This window comes from Panthera uncia, chromosome D2 (genome assembly GCF_023721935.1).
Source record: "Panthera uncia isolate 11264 chromosome D2, Puncia_PCG_1.0, whole genome shotgun sequence".
Classification (NCBI taxonomy): Eukaryota; Metazoa; Chordata; class Mammalia; order Carnivora; family Felidae; genus Panthera; species Panthera uncia.
This window is the reverse complement of record NC_064818.1, coordinates 72,479,809-72,498,918: the sequence shown is the minus strand read 5'-3', so window position 1 is coordinate 72,498,918 and position 19,110 is coordinate 72,479,809. Positions and strand designations below refer to the sequence as shown.

The window sequence follows — 19,110 nt, the reverse complement described above, 5'->3', positions numbered from 1 at the left end:
AGAACACTATTTCAAAAAATGGAAGCATTTCTAAAATAGCGCGCACTCCCATCACTATCACATTATACTGCTTTATATTCTTCATAGCGCTTTTTTGGGTTTCTTTTTTCTTAGTTTCTACGCTACCCCAAGCCCCTCCCTGGGGCCCGAACCAGTGGCGGTCACGGAAAAGGGGCTCAAGGTTTTAGCCAATGTCACACTTCTGGTCAGTGAAGCAGATGGTAAGCGCCAGGAGAGCAGGAGTCGGGACTGTTTTCCGCTAAACAAGGCTGGCACGGTGCCTGCTCAATAAATACGTACAGAAGGAAAAAAAAAAAAAAAGGAAGGGAGGGAAGAAAGCGGGAGCGAGGGGTAAAAGGAGGAATGAATGGAAACGTTCCCAGGAGAGCCTAGAGAGCACCTCCCTCCTTGGGGAATGAACTTAGTTCAAAGTCTAAGCCAATACTTTCCTCACCCCCAACACCAGTGAGCAGCAGGGAATGGGGAAGAAAAAAAAAACAAAGCCTTTAAAAACGTTTAGAAGAAAGGGGGGAAACGGTAAGAGAAAAGAAGTAGAAAGAGACGAATCCATTGCTGCAAATAGATTTCGAAACGGAGCTAAGCGCGGCCGGTTGCCATGACGACCCCGAGGCCAGAACGGCCCCAGCCCATTGGCCGAGATGCCGGAGCCAATGAGAAGGCGCGGTGTTGGCGGGGTCATAAGATGGCTGCCGGGCGGCCGGCTCCTGCCGGGTGAGTACCGCTGATCGCCGGGCCGCCTCTCCGCCGGCCGGGGCTCCGACGAGACGGGTCCGGGAGGGCCGGGTGCGGGGAGCGGGCGAGCCAGTATGGGCGGCCTCACAGCCTCACGGCCGAGCCAGCAAAGCCCCCGCCGGGGCCCACGGGAGCGTTGGTGGGGCTGGTCTCTGCTTTGCTCGGAAGGGGCGTCGCAGCGCCTTCCCGAGCTTGTTGGTGGCAGAGGGGTTCTCCGTCCCACCCCGAAGTGAGAGTGGGGGGGGGGGAAGAGGCTTTCCTTCGGGGAAGCAGGCTCCTGTTTACAACTGCTGTATCCCGGGGAAAGAGCTGCTGTTAGTGCCAGTGTCAGCAGGCTAGACGTCCTGCCCCCGATTGTGCGGCGCTTAGTTCTGTGCCCGGGATGGGATGCTTCCCGTTTGGGGATCCGAGCGTGGCCCTGCCGCCGGAGAGCCTGCCGAGCTCGGGGTGGTGCCGCCCTGCAGGAAGAGGTGTACCTTTCTAGAGCCACCCTCTTGCAGTAAGTATTCTCACGGCGGCATCCGACTTAAAAACGAGCCGCCAAATGTTATTGGTTAACGGTCAGTCTTTTCCATGCAGGGTCTTGGGACGTGTTTTCCAGGCCTGGATTAAACAAATACCGCCTCGCATTGAAACATACGCATACGTACAAAGTCCTGCTAAATAGTTTGGGTAATCGGATTGGGACCTTAAATTGGAAGTCAGGCCTCTGATTCAGTTGAACCTGAATGTTGATGCATACTTAAAAGTGTTGTTGTTAAGTAACTAATTCCAAGTCACAGAAACCGATTATCGTGCAAATTGTTTTAACATTGATGGTGGATGGTGGTTTATGAGTGTTACACAAAAGTCAAGAGTAGATTCAGATCAGACAAAATTCAGATTTCTGTGGTTATGTCTAATTGAATATAAAATACGGGAAATAAGACAGCTTCATATAGTGACAGTGGAATTGAAATTCCAGAATATCAGAGACGGGAGACCCTTACCCATTAAACTGCTCAGATTGGGTTTTGGTGACAGGCAATTGCCTGATCTTCCAGAAAATTTGACATTATTACCCACACCTCTGACTGTGAGTTTTATGTATACAAGTTAGTATAGCATCTTAGATAACTTTCTGCACTTAAAGAGTGAGAAAACATTTTTTCTTGATCAAATGATAACAGAATTACAGGCTAAGGTCATTCTTCATATACACTCTCAAATCTTTGTCTCCAGGAATATATTACTGCTCAAACTCTGCCCTCCAAAAGCTTTTGAGTTGAAGCCATCCAGTTCTGTTTTTCTAAAACAAACAGGTCACAATGCATCAGGCAAGTCAGTTACTTCACCTTAAAAGGGATTTAGATAGTAATTCCTAGTGGAAGGTTGCTGTAGGGATTAACGGGAAAAGAGTTTCTGTCACATTGTTTATATGCCATATATAGCATTGACTTGATTTGTTTTTCTTTCTAGTTGTTTCTTGTGTTGTAACTGGAGTCCCTTTTGCTTTCTCCAGAGCATCTTTCCGGTGTTTTGTCTGACACGCAGTCTTACTGAAAGCTAGAAATCTTGGCTATGGTGGCTGGGTTGAAGAGAGAAACCTTATCTACTGGGGTATTGGGGTTTAATCAGTGTTGCCTCTGACTCGTATATCACGTCTCTTGAGAATGGCTGAGTAGTTTTCACATTGAAAGGGTAATTTGGAACGACTTGCTTTAAAATAAGGCACGGGGTGAGGGACGTTTCAAAGAACTAGAGAGTCACTTTTCGGAGCAGCCAAAACAGGGGTAACAGGAGGCCGAACGTAGTACAGTTGGAAGCGTGTGAATGACATATAGATGCTACGAATTTAAAGACTGTTTTCAAACGTGAACCCAGAGCAAGTCGCGAAGCAGCCCCTTCATATTGGCTGATTTACACTTCGGCTGCTGCCCACGTGGACAGCTCAACCTCGCAGGCTCCTCAGTGACTTATCTGTGCTTGTCGGTGGTCGTCGAGTTGCCTTTGTCTGTCCCTCTGTCTATTTTTTTTTTTTTTTTTTTTTATGTTTTAAACAGTCACAGGAGAATGGCACAGACATTTGAACATCCCTTTAAAGATGTTCGGGAATCGAGTTCAGAAACGTGCGTTATTTGAATTTTGTCTTATTTTATGGATTTGGATGTCGAATCTGGTATTTAAAGTTTATTTTGATTTTTCTTTTTTTCTCTGTGGGCACACTCAAGGAATTATCACACCAGCCAGTGTCCTCCTGGAGACAACCCTTAATGCCACATCAACAGGCGCTAAAAACAGATGATTGTGAGGAAGTCTAAAAGTGATCAAAAAATGCTGGAGAGCCGGTGGGGAAAGGCCACTTTAGGGCAACTGACAGTGCTCCCCAGCGTGAGGCACGTTTGGATGCCCAAGGCGTAGACCCACCCTGTAGGGACGCCGAAGTAGTGCTCTAGTGGAAAAACTGCACTTGCCTTTCCTTAGCAGCCACAGCTGACGGCGTGGGCCAAGTCGTACTTGGCTGCTGACGGACAGAGGCTTGCTGTGTGTGTAGAGTGTCGGCTCCACGAGGTTAGGTATTTTTGCCCGTTTTGTACACTGCTGTCCCCATGTGTTAAAGAGTGCCCGGCACACAGTGGCCATGCACAAGACGCTGTGGACAGGGGAGAGAAACAGTGGCTTCAAACATAGAGCCCCAGTTGTGCTAAGAAAGCTAAATCTGAAAGTTGTTACTGTCCTTCAGTTCTGAAATGGATAATGAGCCTAAAGGTATATTATAGGTCAGCGGCAAAGTCACGTTGGTGCTTTTTATCATTCCCCCTCCGTCTGCTCCTCAGAACGCTAGAAATATTTTTGTTGATAGCATAACGTCCATTTTTCAATAGTGGCATATTTCACGTGATGTCTTTTGTGCTACCAAAGCATCTATTACCCTATTCCAACTATGAAAACCCCCAGGTCAGGTTTAGGATGGATCCAGGCCTTACGGGGCTTGGAGCTTATGTAATTTTGGGTCTCCTCCTTAAGAAAAGGAATACAGATTCTAAATAGAAAATTAGGTATAATGCTTTGGAACGAACGACCTGTGCAAAAGAGGAGCCTTGAAACTTGGGCTCCATTATCTTCCTGCTTCTGGTTTTATTGTTCCATTCAGGAAACCAGACGCCAGTATTTTTTATAGAAATTTCTGTTAGATGGTGGAAATCCGGGAAGTAAATGACTTGTATCAATGCAGCGAATGCACCTCCACCTTAGAAACCTCAAAACTACCTACCTTGTGAATGTCGCCACCCACAATAGAAATTATAAAAATGTAATGTGTGGTCACAGGAATACTAATAGCAAGAAGAGCTTAGCATTGATCCAGCCCCTAGAACCTCCCAAACTGTGGTGAGCGTTTTCATAGCTTATCTCATTTAATTCTCAGAATAACCCTGTACCCAATATAATTATCCTCGTATCACAGAAGAAAAAAACTGCGGGTCAAAGGTGGTGAAAATGATTTGCTGGTGTGTGGTGGGGCGAGGATTATAATTGGAGCAGTTAGCTATCAGAGCCCTTCTTAAAAAACCCAGAGAGTATTTTGGTGAGGCTATTTCAGAGGGCTAACAACTGATGAGGCTGCACCCAAACTGCCAGAAATAAGATCTGATTCTTCTGACCTGGGAGGAGGTCCTTAAAGGTTATCAAGAAGGTCCTTAAAGGTTATCAAGAATCCATTATTCAGATTAATGCGAAATCCGTAATGCTTTTTTTTTTTTGTCTCAGAGACAATGGTGATGGTTTTCTCATTAGGTTGATCACAATAGGAGGCAGAAAACTCAGCAAAAAATATTTCGATCCTTGCATTTTATTTATTCCTTGAAGTTGATAGTAAATCATGAGCAGTACAACCAACTTCTCTTTTTTAAGGCATCTTTTGAACCAAGTGGTTTTGACTGAATATGTATGCTAGAATAGACTGTGCCAGGAGATTAGTAGTGAAAATGTACTCAATTATCTTAATTTTAGCAAATGCTTGTAACTCCAATTTTTAAAAATCACTTTTGATGAACTTAACAGCGGTTAACATTCTCTCTACCAATGGGCCATAGAGCTAATGATAAATATTATCCTGAACTTTCACCCTAGTTTCCTAAATACAGTATTTTTATTCAAAAAAGCTATATGTTTTTATTAAATGGTTAGGATTATACTCCATTTGGTATTATTTTAGCAAACAGTGTAAAAATAAAAACTAGGACATTCTTTTTACCACCATGCTTTCCTCAAACTACCTGCGCAGCCTAAAAATTTTCCTGTGAAAATTGTTCTTCTACTCCTTAGACAATAAGTCCCCTGAAAGTTCCAATTTCAAATACTGGTGAAAATCCGACTTTAGTTTCTTTCTTTAATTGTGTTAGCTTGAAATACAGTATTATAAATCTTAAATTGTGTGAGTGTATGTTTTTAGACCCTTAACATTCTTGAACAATGAATGCTTTTACTGAATTTATTTTTTTTTTAGACAAAATTATCCATATATTAGAGATCCAGGTCCTATTTTCTTTAAGTCATTCATCTGTAAGTGTGTCTTATAACAGATTTAAACAAGACAAAAAAAAATTTATCCAAGCAAAGATTTCAATTATTTTAATACGGAAGGTACATCCCATCCCATTTTAGATTAAAAGAAGGAAAGCATATGTGGACTGTTCCCAAACCATTGGGATAACTGCTAGACTCTTGGGGTTTTAAATTTCTTTCCATTTCTACTTTGTATGTCTACGTTCATCTTTTTCCCTTTAGAAGAAAAGATGTGGAGTGGGCTGCTACCTCCTGGCCTAAATGAAAGTGATATTGAGTTGAATTCTGAAGATGAAGCCCCATTAAAGAACTCTGGACTTAACTTACAGGAAGATAACGAAGATGGGGCCATTACAAAAACAGAGATCTCCGATTTCCCTACAGATGGACCAAAACCCGACGTGGAGGCAAATGTAAATGCCTATGAAGAGTGCCCCTCTGGAGTTCCCTTAAATATGTGGAATGTAGGTTCTCTGTGATGTGTTCTTATTGAAGCCGGTGCCTGTGTGTTTGTGCATGCTCCTGTGTGTGTTTCTGCCGTGGTCAGAACGCCTGTGTTCTGGGGAGATGAGAGGTAGGGAAGATTGACTCAGAGTACTCTGTGGGTCTGTGGTCAACCTGTTGGCCACTCAGGTACTTGCTTTCATTTTTATTTTGTTTTTTATAAAAAGAGGAAGAAAAAAACTGGTAGGATTAGCTACTTTGCCTAACATAATACATGAGTTTCTATCCTAATTTGATCTCTTTGTCATCTGTATGAGTCATTGAATTTTACTCTCAGATAATCAGATTGACTTAGGTAGAAATAGATGAAGATAAAAACTCAGATTGTGAAGGAGTCTTAGAGAATAGAGTATCTCAAGAAGAACTGAACTCCTTTTGTTAAATTTGTATTTTTATAAATGCTAGAATATATTTTTAATCCGTAACATGTTTGTAATTTTTTGAATATGTGCCTTGCTTCAAAATGTATTTGTTTCTTGTTTTTCTTGTTTTAACTTTTATATAGAAATTTCAAGAATTGCATAAAAAACATTCTGAACAGAAAAGCTCAGCATCAGGATTCAGAAGAAGGAAAAGAAAACGCTCCAGGAAAGGTGCTTTGTTTTAATTCAAGTTAGTTGTCAGTAGTGCTAATGTTAAGTTGTGACTAATTGAGCTCAACAATTTTTAATAAACATAATTTTGAAATAACAAATGAATACTCAGGTATTGACACTTTGTGAATTCTTTTCAGGTAAATTGAAGAATGAAGAAGAGTCTCAAAGGTGGGTAGAATTTAAAATGTTCGCCTACTCTGGACAGTATTGTAAAACCTTTACCAATAGTTGAACTACTTACCTCTGAAACATAGGAACTAGTTTCTGTAGTTCGTAATTGTGGTGACCAATTAAAAACACTAAAAATGAGTTCTTGTCTCTTCTTTCAGTGCCCAGACCTCAAGTGAAGCCCAGTGGAAGGAGCTTACTCAGTACTTTGGAATCAATGATAGGTTTGACCCCCCTGTTAAAAAGAAAAAAATTGAAAAGGTAAGATATTTTTTTTATGGCCTCTTAGATTAGTCAGTAGAAAATGTTTGAAAATTGCAATGCTTGTAATTTGAAAATGTTTGTAATGAATTCAGTGAAAAAGTTAAAACACTTCCTGTGTGCCAAACAAGATGCTAGGTAAACATGTAAATATGTAGTTATAAATAATTAAAAAAAAAAAAAAGTCTGTTAAGAAGGAAGTAAACAGGATTGTTGTAAAGAAATTTAAAATGGATACCCCACTTTAGGTGGTCAGGGAAGGCCTTTCTTGGAAGATGCCATTCCATTGAGACCTGAAGGATAGGAAGGAACCATCTGTACACAGAATTCTCGTGAAGAGGTAATAACCTGCGTAAAGGTCCTGGGGAAGAAAGAGTCATCATGGGACATTTGAGTAACTGTAAGAAGGTCAGCCTGGCCGGAATGGAGTGAGCGAGGAGGAGAGTGGCCCAGGATAGGATTGGAGAGGCAGGCAGCCAGGAACCAAAGCATGAAGCACCTTAAGGGCCCTGGTAAGGAATTGGGTTTTAGTTACAGTGCAGTTGAGAGTCATTCAAGGGTTTTAAGTTAAGAGAGTGATATGATCGAAGTTGTGTTTAAAAAGATTGCTCTTGTGTGGAGAATAGACTGTGGATCAGCAAAAGTAGGCAAGAAGAGAATAGGTAAGAGTCTCTTCTAGGCACAAGAGGACAGTGGCTTGAACAAGAATGGTGCTACAGAAGATGGAGAAGAGTGGACAGATTTGAGGTCTACTGTAGAAGGAGAGTTGGCAGTATTTGTTATTTGCCTCTGATGCTTGTGAAGTGATAGAGAGGATTTGGGGCGTGAGGAGGGAAAGAGAGCCATTCAAGTGTTACCTTCAGCAGTGGTATGAATAGTGATGCTAGTTACGAACATGGGAAGGCTGGGGAGGGGAGAAGATTTGGGGTGGCCTCTGTCCAAAGTTCAGTTCAGGGCATGGGTGGTATGAGCAGGCAGGAATAGAGAGACGGTTGGTAAAATGAGGCAAGAACTCAGGACAGTCTGAGCTGGAGATACACAGTTGGACATCCTCAGTCTATAGATGATGTGAATCCTTAGTAGAGTCTTGAATGAGTGAGTAACTTATATATTCACATCCTGGACTCCAGGAGCATGAAAACTGAGCACTGAATGGTAGGGCTAGAGGCTCAGGGGCCTGCCTGGTTGAAGCCCAGGTATATTGTATCCTGCCTGTGTAGACAGATTCCTCCTTCGTGAATCATTTCTGTAGATCACTGTGTGTACACAGAGACCATTACCATTTACTGATTAATCAATATTTCTTGTGAAATAGACCTCAGACTGTAAACCCATCGTTGGGGGGTATTGCATCATTGAGGGCACGTGCGTTAAGGAACTGACAGCAGAACTTTGCATGTAAACCTTTTGATTCCAGCTTTGCTAAGAATTCTTGTCGTCAAGTTCTAGAGCACTGGGGACTTGAAACTAGGATCACTTTCTCCTACATCATTGCTGCTTCCGAGCAATCTCTTTTTCACAAATGTTCAAGCAGGTGCAGAAGTGCTTAAATGCCTCCAAAAAAAGATCCCATGAAAACCCAGGCTTTATGACCCCATTCTCAGTCGTCTGGCTTCACCGCAGAAGCGCTGGTCGGCACTTGAAAGTGCCGTCGTCCTGTTCTGGACCCCTGTGATTGTGGTGGGCTGGGAGGACTGGTTTTGTGAGAAGGATGCTCTCGACTGCATAAGCTTGTTCTACAGCACGAGGGAGGAGGGTCATGCTATGGTGGTGGGCCGGGCTCTGGTCGACCTGCAGAGTCCCCACCGCTGGTTGTTCTTTCGAGGGAAGGGATGGTTCAGTGTTGCTTCTCATAGGAAATTGTTTTGAAGTTTTACTCCTGAATTAGGTGGTCTTTGATCTTCAATTAATTATAGCACTTGTTATGTTTTTTCATAACTGTTGACTTTAGAGTGTCTAAACGAGTTTCATAGTTGAAGTTAGGGCTCTGAAGTTAAATTTTAAATTAAAATTTTTAACTGTTCTGAAGAGTAGAAAATTTGAGAGATTTTTTTTTTTAAAAGTCTCTCCGTATCAGATTGTTATTATTACCTTATATACGAAATTGTCCCTTCTTGATATGGGCCGGATACGGCTGTCATTCATTGTCAAAAATTTGAGGTTTGTGTAGAGGAGCCTTATGAATACTAGGATTCCTTGTGCAAAATCTTTTAAACGACTCAGTTTCATGAACTAGTCTTCTCTTTCACATTATACATTAGATGTGTTCTAGGAAAAGAAGTTTTAAGTCAAGCATCATTTTAAAAACAGTGATCTATTTTATGAGTTTGGGTTTTGTTAATGGTAGACATCCTCTATATGAGTGACATCTGACTAAGAAAGTTATGGCGTTTTTCTAAACAAGGAAACCGGTGCTGGCCAGACTTGCATCTGGCCAGGATTTTGCCGGCACTCGATATTCGATAAATAAATGTAAGCATAAAAGGAAAAGATTTAGTGAGGCCAGATTTCGTATTCTCTTGGTAGTTTAGCATCATTGCACGCCAGCAGGTTTGCACTCCGGTTTGGGATCCCGTTTCACTGTTTTACACGCACCCCTTTTGCTCATGCTAAAGTCTACTGTGAATCCAACAGAAGAAATAGACATTGAAGAATGTCCACGCTGGAGGCACCAAGATAAAAGCTAAGAAGAAATGTAAGGCTAGAAATCTAGAGAGGCTCATGAAAATCTGTGATGCAGTTTGGAGAAAACTAGCATGAATTTCTAGTCCATTATTTTATTTCTCTGGAGCAGAGGCTGATCTTTTGCCATATGTGAGAGAGCCCTTTTATTCTGTATTCAGTCCATCCTCAAGAATGTGAAACAGAACAGACTTCTTAATCTTGTGTCTACTGTGCAGTCCTTCTCCGCACCCGCCCCCCCCACAACCAACCCCCAGGTTTCTCTCTTTCTCCTCCTCCCTTCCTACCTTCTTTTTTCGAACACTGTCAAGCTAAAGCTGTGGCTCGACCGATTATATGTGTTTATGACACTGCCATCACCTGTTTTCTTAACATTGCAGAAAGGGTTGTACTTTTAAAATGTAGTATTCCCAACATCCAAAGCTGTTTTAAAATGTAGTTTGTATTAAATGCAGCTATAATTGTGTTTCTGGAAGTAGTGCTGGGACTTACCATTCTGTAATCACAACGTAATTATTTTGAATCTATATCGAAATTTCTTTAGAACAAATTTCACTCATTAACTTCATTATAAAAATCTCAAATATTCCTTAGTTGAATCCGTTTGATGAGTCACCAGTCATTATTGAAGTAGTTTTATATGTATTTCACGGATACTTTGGGGCATGAAAAATCCGTTAAATTTTAATAATTTTAAGAATAATTGCACAACGTCTGATTTTTTTTTTTTAGTTGTTTATGAGAGGAAACAGTTCCTGTATAGTGTATCTTTTTTCAAATTAATTAATTAATTAATTTATTTATTTATTTACTTATTTTTAGCAGAATGCTTTTCCCAATCAGAATCTTACATGGAACTCCAATACACAAATCATATAAAAAGCCAGCTGCCCTGAGGGAGTGGGAGGGAGGGAGGAAGAAGGGGTAGTGGTGCGGAGGGGGCAGAAGTGGTAGCAGTGGAGGGGAGAGGTGTAGAGGCGCCACGCGTGACTGTTCCACTGGCATCAATTACAGAGCATTATCTTTTGATCCCCGGCTGATCCCTGTGGGGGTGTGTAGGTGGGGCCGGTATTCTCATAATGTAGACTGACTAAAGCCTAGCATGATTTTCTGTAAGAAAACAAACGGCAGGTAAGAAGCGAAATGAGACTTTAACCAAAGTCATTTGGTCTCAAATCTAGATGTTTCCTAAGTAATAGTCCAACTTTGTTTTTATTTATCTGATTTAAATAATTTAAGTAGGTATGATTTATACATAAAGGTAATACCACTGATTCTTAGTTCTGCCCTCCCCCCCCCCCCCACTTCTTTTTGGGGAGATCACCTATTTTTTTTCCCTTAGATATTTAGGTCTAATTAGAGTACAGCAAACTGTAGCAGACAATTCATTTATATTCGGCTTTAAAAACTGAATATATTATCTAAATAAATGAATATTTAACAGCAACATTTTTATAGAAATATATTGTGCAGTTTGACTGAAGGAGCCTTAATCACAAGTTAAAGAGATTGTGCATATGCACATGTGGAGGATTGGTCCTTAATGTTAAACCCAGAAGTTTCTTTGATGTTTGTCATCCTGCCCTCTTGGCATCTGCAGCAAAACTGTTAGTTAGAGGTTACTTATTGCCTCGTTGGGGACCTGTTAGATACCGGCCTTCGACGATTTTCCATCTGTGGCCAAATTGGCACCCTAACTGGTCTGTACTGAGGTATAGGTATCTTCAGCTCAATTCTGATTCCCGCCGGAAGGCGTCTTAGAAGCACACCTAGGCCCTGCTGAGTCATCAGTGCTTCTGTGCCTCCTCGCACCTTCTGTGGTGTGAGAGACATCATGGACGATTCCAGGAAAGGTACTGTCGGGTCCAACTTAAGACTGTAAAAGCCTCAATACTCAAATCTTACTTCATGAGACTACCCACTGACTCTACGTTGAATTCTTGGGTCTTATGCTCGGGGCTGAGCCCTTGATGATTTGTGATGAGGTCTGTAGCCATACAGAGCTAAGCCTTATCTTGGTTTTAATAATGGTACCCTGATTTAGATAAAATAATATGACCAGCTTCTTTATCGAATGATGCTACATTCTAAAATTTTTGCTAGGTATTTTACATATATTTTCTTTGACCCTTACCATAAACTTGTGGCGACCCCGGTATCCCTTTTTTTGTGAGGGTGAGGTGACTGTAACCTGTAGAGATTTAGGAATCACCCAGAGTTTCTTGGCTGTAAGTAGAGGAGCTCAGATTTGAACTCTGGGTCTGACCTCACCAGCCAGGTTCTTTGTAAACCATTATTAACTTACGGTCTTAACATAGTGGAAATATTTTACCTTAGGATGCTTTTCCACAAGTGAAGCATTTCGAGTGTATTTGGAATGTTAATGTCTTCTTATAGAAGCAGAAAGTTTGGGTGTGCATACAGAATCAGAGATTTTTCAGAGCCAAATGGCACTATTATATTTTATTTAAATAAACTGTCAAAAAGAAAAGAAAGAAAAAGGAAAAAAGAAAAGGGAGGAAAAAATCCCAGTTCTGTCTAGTGAAATATGTTGAATAAAAAAAAAAACACAAAACTTAAAAGAGCTAAAAACAAAGTTGAACATGTAAGTGGAATTTTATTTCTAGGAGAGAATTTGGGTTATCAAGCCAGTCGTCTCTTTTTCTTTAAGGAAACCAAGGCTTTACCCTTCCTTTAGGGAAATCTCATTTGCCCGGAGCCGCGGCCACCTCTCCTGGTTTCTGTTCCAGTCTCTGTCTACTGTATTACACCAGTGCCGGGAATGGCTGGGGAAATGGGAGTGGGTTGATGGCGAAGCAATAGATTTGTAATTTTAGCTGACTTATTTTTAAGTGAAAATTATACTTACGAGTTCAGCAGTTGATGTAAGTTTCTAGAGGAGGGGAATATCCTTGTTTTCTGCCCTTGTGATGTTAACTGGAAATGGTGGTTCTATAAAAACCAAAAGGACATAAGTTAGCAAGTTGATGCAGCAAAATGACTTGACAAGTGGATCATTGGTTTATTCAAGGTATTGGTGGTAAGAAGTAGAATGGATTCCTTTTTATTCACGGATGTATGATTACTCAGGTTCTGGAGGAAAAGAGTGCAGCAGCCAGGTCTTACCTAATCTTAGGAAGCCTATGGAATTGGAGGGAAATACATAGAGCTAATAAGTGGAATAAGCCAGACAGGCCCAAGAATGGATGCTATTAGTGACCAGGTTGTTGAAATAAAAGGTTGAGATCACTGGCTCCCCCAGAATTTGTGGAACAGGGAAGACTGGAGTTTGCTGTTAGTATTTTCTTTTCTTACTTGTTTGAGGAGATAACTTAATATTCTGTTCAGGAAGGAGTGCCCATTAGGCCATTGTGTTAGCATTTCTTAAATAAAATGCTTTACTTATACTGTAAAAATAGTAAACAAAAAGGTCCAGAGGCAGGTACTGTGCTAAGTTCTGGGAGTCCAAGATGGAGAAGGTATTCTCCACGCCCTAAAGGAACGAATATTCTAGTAATGGAAAGATTTATATATAAATAAGTACCATAAAATATGACTCTTTTTTAAACCATTGGGGTATTAATACCCCAATATTACTGTTGTGGAATTCTCTTGTCCAAGTGGTGGATAAATGTTCCTCCCTTGGGTGGGCGTCCTTTCAGTATTGATGCAACCGTGGATTATTGCACTGTGATCATTAACCCAGTAACATGTAAGAAGACCAGGCCGGGTGCTGGGACACACCACGCCAGTGACACACATGTCTGTCCTTAGCCTGGAACCCAGCTGGGGAGACAGACCCACAACTCACTGTAGTGTGTTGGACCCACAAGTGCTGAAGAGAGTGGCGAGAGCAGTGCGGAAGGCACTTAGGTACTGGGCACGGGGCAGAGTGAAGCAGGATCGGTGGGTGTGTACTGGTGAGGGAACCTGCAAAGGTGGAGACGATGACATTCGCCATGAGATGTACAAGGACGGTTAAGATTTTTCCAGTAGAAACACATCAGAGGCACAGGGGACATATAAGAATAGTAAATGTGACCAGAGATTGGGAAGTATAGCATTGCCCGAGATGGGGTTAAGAAAGCATTTGGGGACCCTATCGTGAAGGGATTTCAGTGCAATGAAAAGGAATAAAGAAGTGATCATGTTTTCAAGCTGACTAATGACATGGTATCTCTACTTTAGAAAAATAGAAGCCTAGATTGGAGAGGGTTCTCATCTTCCAAACAGGAGATGACGAGGCCCTGAAGAAGCCCAGGAAGGTGGCATGAGATAGCCTACAAAAAGAGTTAAAATAAGAGAAGGATTGGAGGCACTGAAGATTACCGAGGATTCTATTAGGGGTGACTCAGTGGGTGGTCATCTCTAAGGGGGAAGCAGGGAAGGAAGTGATGAACTTGGTTTTAGGCATAACAAAAAGTTGGAGACCCTACCTTTGCAAGGCTTCAATATGAAGGTAACTAGGAAGTAGCTGGAGGTGTAGATCTTGGTATAGCTGAGAGCTCAGATGGTTTGAGTTACACAGAGATACAGAGAGCAGCTTATAAGAAGTAATTGAAGCCCTGGCACTGAGTACGTTACTGAGAAGAGGGAAGAGTAAGAAGAAAAGGGGGCCAATCACAGAACCTTGAGGACTGTTATAATTAGAGTTATAATTCAACAAGAGAAGATGAAGGGCCTCCAAGGAAATTGAAGGTCGGTATTTGGGGAGATATTTTAAGAATAAGGATATAGTTGACATAGTAGATGATCAAATAGGAGGAGGACAAAGTGTCATTTGTGACTGTAGAGGGAGCAAGTTTCAGGGAAGGATGTGGACCAGACGAATGGAGGATGGAATTTGGGGGGGGGGGGGTGGTGACATGAGGCAACTGATACATTGTTTTACAAGAGAGAAATGAAGTACCAGCCTAAGAAGAAATCAGTTTAAGGAAAGCAAGCTGTGTCATGCCGTCCACCCCCAGGTCCAGAATGGGGTGGACAGGTGTGTTTGTAGGGTGAGAAAGATGAAGAAAAGAGAGAGGAGAACATTTAAACACAGGCTTCTGAATGACAGGTAAGCAGGTAGGACTGCGATGAGCGCAGGTGGTGGGGTGAGTTTTGGAAAGAGATGATTCTTTCTCGGGGGCAGAGGGACAGTGCGGGTGAAGATTCACCTTGTGAGGTTGGATGAGGGGAAGGTTGTAGAAAGGACACAGAACATCCAGTACCTTTGGTTCTTCTCTTCCCCTTCTCTCCTTGTCTCAGCCTCCCATGAAGTAGAGGGTGGGGTTGTAATCTGAGAAGGAAGGAGGTAGGGTTGAGGGGATTTGAAAAAATAAAGAAAGTAACAATTTCTTAGAGGAATGTGGGAACTCTCAAGGGCAGAATTCAGCGCCCACTCAGCTAAGTTTGAAAAACAACTTTTAGTAGAAGCCAGTGAATTGAGTTACTGGGTTTTCTCTGCCACTGCTGAGACACCTAGGTGTTAAAGTGGTAGAAACAAGTGATTGGGAATGGCCAAAACAAAGTAAGATGTTGGAGGAAATTAAAAATATTGCTTAGTTCGGTGATTCTCAAACTTGGGCCTAGTTAGCATCAGTGGACTTCTGGGTCCCGATCCCAGTTTCTGATTCAGAGCATTTGTATTTCTAACAGGTTCCTGGGTAATATTGATGCTGTTGGTCCAGACTTAGACTTTGACAACCGCTGGCTTAGAGTTTGAAAAGGTTAATCATGGGTTGTAGGTAAGAGAGGGAGGATAGGAGAATCCAGAAAGGGGCTGGAGGACGGCGGGAATAAATACAGTGGTGCCAGGACTGGGGTTACAAACGAAGACAAGGCAGGTTCACTGGCTGCAAAGACTTGGGATAAGTGGAAGGACAGAATCTTGAGTTCAGAGAGAATTCCAGATTGTAAAGCTTTGGAACTGGAGCTTTCAGGTGATTGTGTAGTGCGTGGCCCAGAGCAAGCCTATTCAGAGTGTTGGTCTTCCAGGAGATACAGAGCTTGTGTCTGAATATAACTCCGTGTACTGCTTTCTTTTTTGAGAAAGTCCTGCTGTCCTCCTCCCTTACCCCTTTCCCCTAAAAAAAAAAAAAAAAAGTCAGAACTGTATAGGCATGTAGTTGATTTGCATCCTGGCACAAGCTCAGTTCATGGACTGGCACCATTCACAGACCTGAACTGGTGCACAGACCACACTTGAAGTGTCCCCGGCCTAGAGTATGGACTCTGGGGTGGGACATTAGTTAGAGGTCCCTGAGGATGAAGGACGTTGGAAAAGTGAGTCCAACATGTTTTTTGGACTATGAGGAGAAGGACTATGGGAGACTATTTCTGCAGAAATACAAAAAAGAATCGCTGGCGACCGATCAGTGATTGTAGGACCCGCATGGGAAAAGGACAGGAGAGCCACCTGGCCTGGGTTCAGGGACTAGGGCTATTGAATGATGGTCTCGGGCTGCAGTTGGGAGCAAGGAAGAGAAAAGGCTGTCATCCTCTCAGGCCCTTCCTTAGGTGGGATGAGGGATTGTGTGGAAGAACGATCCTCACTCAGCAGGGACACTGGTGATAACCTCCCGGGTCTGTGTTCTGTAATCTTTTTACGCAGATTATGTGTGGGCATTTTTAAGTCTTGTTTCAGCAGAGGCTGCACAGGAACAAAATTTCTCCTCGTTGATGGGTATAATCAAGCAGTTGGCTGACGGGAGGAGGCATTCCTGGGTCCCCTTTACGAGATGAGGGAGAAGTCGGGAACTGAAAACATGGAAGACACATGCGCTAAGCCATTGTTAGGGCAAAACGTTCTTGTGAGAAACGTCTTAGACCATTTAAAATTTTTTTAATTTTCCGTAGTAACTGTTTCCACGAGCTAAAACTCAATTATGTAAGTCTAAGCGTCTTTCCATAAATGTGTGATGAATCCTACCTCGTCTGTTTGGTAATCCCATGAAAATTTTAATTATCGTTTCCTAAAGCATCTTCAGCTGGTAAATAAATACGTTTCCATAGGAAAGTAAAATCATTCTGGTATGTAACTTTCCTCCTGTATTTAATATCCAGCTTAATCCCTCTGGTCAGAGACTAGACGGGCTGTTGAAGGAGGGCCTTGGGCTACAGGAGGGGGCAGTAGAGAAAAGAGGCAGAGGAAAGGGCTGGTTGAGAACACAGGCTCTGGGCACACCCAGGTTCATGTGATGGCCTTACCACTTACAGACTCTGTGACCTTGGCCTACTTAGTCTGAGGCCTCTGTTTCCTCGTGTTCAAAACAGGATAGCAGTGTTGTTTTGTGGAGTTGTTATGAGGGTAAATGAGCTTTCTTATAGTACTAAGCCAGTAATAATAATAAGCATGCCATCGATTTAACCATTATTGTCATTAGCATTGTATGGTTAGTAAGGGAAAGCGTAGTCCTTGAAGTCACAGAAGTCTGGATTGGCATCTCCTCTTTCTTAGTTCAAGAAGTTATCGGACCTCGAAAAAGCCATATGATCTCTCTGCGGGGCCTTCTCCTCAGTAAATGGGAGTGGTACAGACTGCCACAGGGCTCATTGTGAAAATTAAATGACCTAAGTATGCAACGTGTTCGGCGTAGTCCTGTGACATAGTCTTTGCTGGCAAATGTTTGCCTTTCATTCCTGCCTTTAAGTTTTAGGTTTCTTTACTTTCTAGTCCGGCCTTGAAAAGAGCATCGACCAGGCTGTGGAAGACTGGGACATCGAGAAGGCGGAGGAACTCAGCAACCAGCTGGCCACGCGAGAGGTGAGTCAAACTGGTATTTGCAGATTTTCTAAAATAAATGTACATTCTTTTTGTGATCATGAGTAAGTTCAGTATTCAAATATTTGATCTTAGATTTTCTTTTCCGCCCATTTTCTTCCCTCTTATTCTGCCACTTATGCTGAAATGCTGGGTTTTACTTTTGTCTTTAATGTTTTTAAATCATTCTGGTTTGAAACTTGTGGTGGAAATAATCCATGATTGATATTCAACCCTAGATTTCACCTAGGTTTCAGAGAGCTTTTTGCCAGTTATGATGAAAAGACTGGCTTTCTTTTTCCATTTGCATCTTTAATTCAGTTTAACTCTCCCTGAGGCCAGCTGTGCGCCACATCTCTCAACGTTCTCCTGGCCCTCGCTCCCCCACACGCTTTCTTACTGCATATTCTGAACTTCTCCCTCAGCCCTAAATAATTTTCAGCTTTTTTTTTTTAAATTTTTTTTTTTAACGTTTATTTATTTTTGAGACAGAGAGAGACAGAGCATGAACGGGGGAGGGTCACAGAGAGAGGGAGACACAGAATCTGAAACAGGCTCCAGGCTCTGAGCTGTCAGCACAGAGCCCGACGCGGGGCTTGAACCCACGGACCGTGAGATCATGACCTGAGCCGAAGTCGGACTCTTAACCGACCGAGCCACCCAGGCGCCCCAATAACTTTCAGCTTTTTAAAACTTATAGTCTATAGTATAAAACTATTAGATATATCGCATATTCTTTTTCCAAGTACACAAGGCTTCCAGAAGATTCTGGCCTGCACCTTTTGGGGGGAATATTTCTCCAATTGGGAATTGCTGTCAGGTGTCACTAAGCAAGAGCTGAGAGCTCATACTGGCGTATGTTTTATTGTTGCTAGTGTTGTTTTGTGGTTCTTTTTTGTCCTCTTTGGGGAAAAAAGATCGACCATAGCTTTCCCATTTTGGGTAAGCTGCCTACTTACCTCACCTTATTCTTTTTTGTTTTTGTTTTTGTTTTTCTTTGCTTTTGCCTTTTTTTTTTTTTTTTTAGGGTTTATTTATTTTGAGAGAGCGAGTGCATGAGCAGGGGAGGGGAAGAGGGAGAGAGAGACTCTCAAGTAGGTTCGACGCTCAGCACAGAACCCGACTCAGGGCTCGATCAGACGAACCATGAGATCACGACCGAGCTGAAATCAAGAATTGGATACTTAGCTGAGTTGCCCAGGCGTCCCAACTTCACCTTATTCTTAAACTCTACTCCCTGCTGTTTAATTACATAGGCAGCATCATAGGTCATCTCTGTAAACTGTTGGCCACATGTGCTATTCTTTCTTACTTGCCTGCAGGTGAACGTTTGTTCTACGCTGAGATTAACGATGGAATTACTATTTCGGTAAATTCTTCTATGGAAACACCATCTCACCCTTCTGTCTTCCAGTATCAGACAATCTGTTGATGGCTGTTTGCTGGTTTGTTTTCTGTTCTTGGCTACAGGCCATAAGTATCTTGGGTTTTTATGTAGGGAAATAAACAAGTTCAGAAGTGAGGCTTAGGGATTCAGAAGTTACCTTTTTTTCTCATAGGCCTTTAAAATCAGTTGTCACGTTAAATACTTCTGTTTATAATGTGTCTGTGTATTTATTTATTAACGGCTAATCTAAAGGAAATTATGAAGTTCTGAGCTTGAGTTTGGGACATAGGTAAGAAGCAGCATAAATGGCAGTTATGCAGCCTTTCAAAAAGTGACATTTTGGGGCATCTGGGTGGCTCAGTCGATTGAATGGCCAGCTTTGGCCCAGGTCCTGATCTCAAAAATAAACAAACATTAAAAAAGAAAGAAAGAAAGAAAGAAAGAAAGAAAGAAAGAAAGAAAGAAAGAAA

The 19,110-nt window shown here is 42.1% G+C and overlaps 1 protein-coding gene across 4 annotated transcripts in view; it reads left to right on the top strand.

The window, feature by feature from the left end:
- Nucleotides 1-657: 657 nt before the first annotated feature.
- Nucleotides 658-19,110, top strand: part of FAM204A (family with sequence similarity 204 member A) — a 31,761-nt gene continuing 13,308 nt past the window's right edge. Inside the window, exons 1-7 of one of the 4 annotated variants that reach the window (XM_049646532.1) lie at nucleotides 799-1,252; nucleotides 5,521-5,762; nucleotides 6,308-6,395; nucleotides 6,536-6,566; nucleotides 6,728-6,827; nucleotides 17,167-17,256; nucleotides 18,576-18,622. In XM_049646532.1, the coding sequence (XP_049502489.1) occupies nucleotides 1,141-1,252; nucleotides 5,521-5,762; nucleotides 6,308-6,395; nucleotides 6,536-6,566; nucleotides 6,728-6,827; nucleotides 17,167-17,256; nucleotides 18,576-18,622 (710 nt within the window). In that variant the 5' untranslated portion in view covers nucleotides 799-1,140. Of the gene's footprint in view, nucleotides 733-798; nucleotides 1,253-2,782; nucleotides 3,304-5,520; nucleotides 5,763-6,307; nucleotides 6,396-6,535; nucleotides 6,567-6,727; nucleotides 6,828-17,166; nucleotides 17,257-18,575; nucleotides 18,623-19,110 lie in introns of those variants that run through there. The other 3 variants (XM_049646530.1, XM_049646531.1, XM_049646533.1) reach the window with 3 other exon arrangements.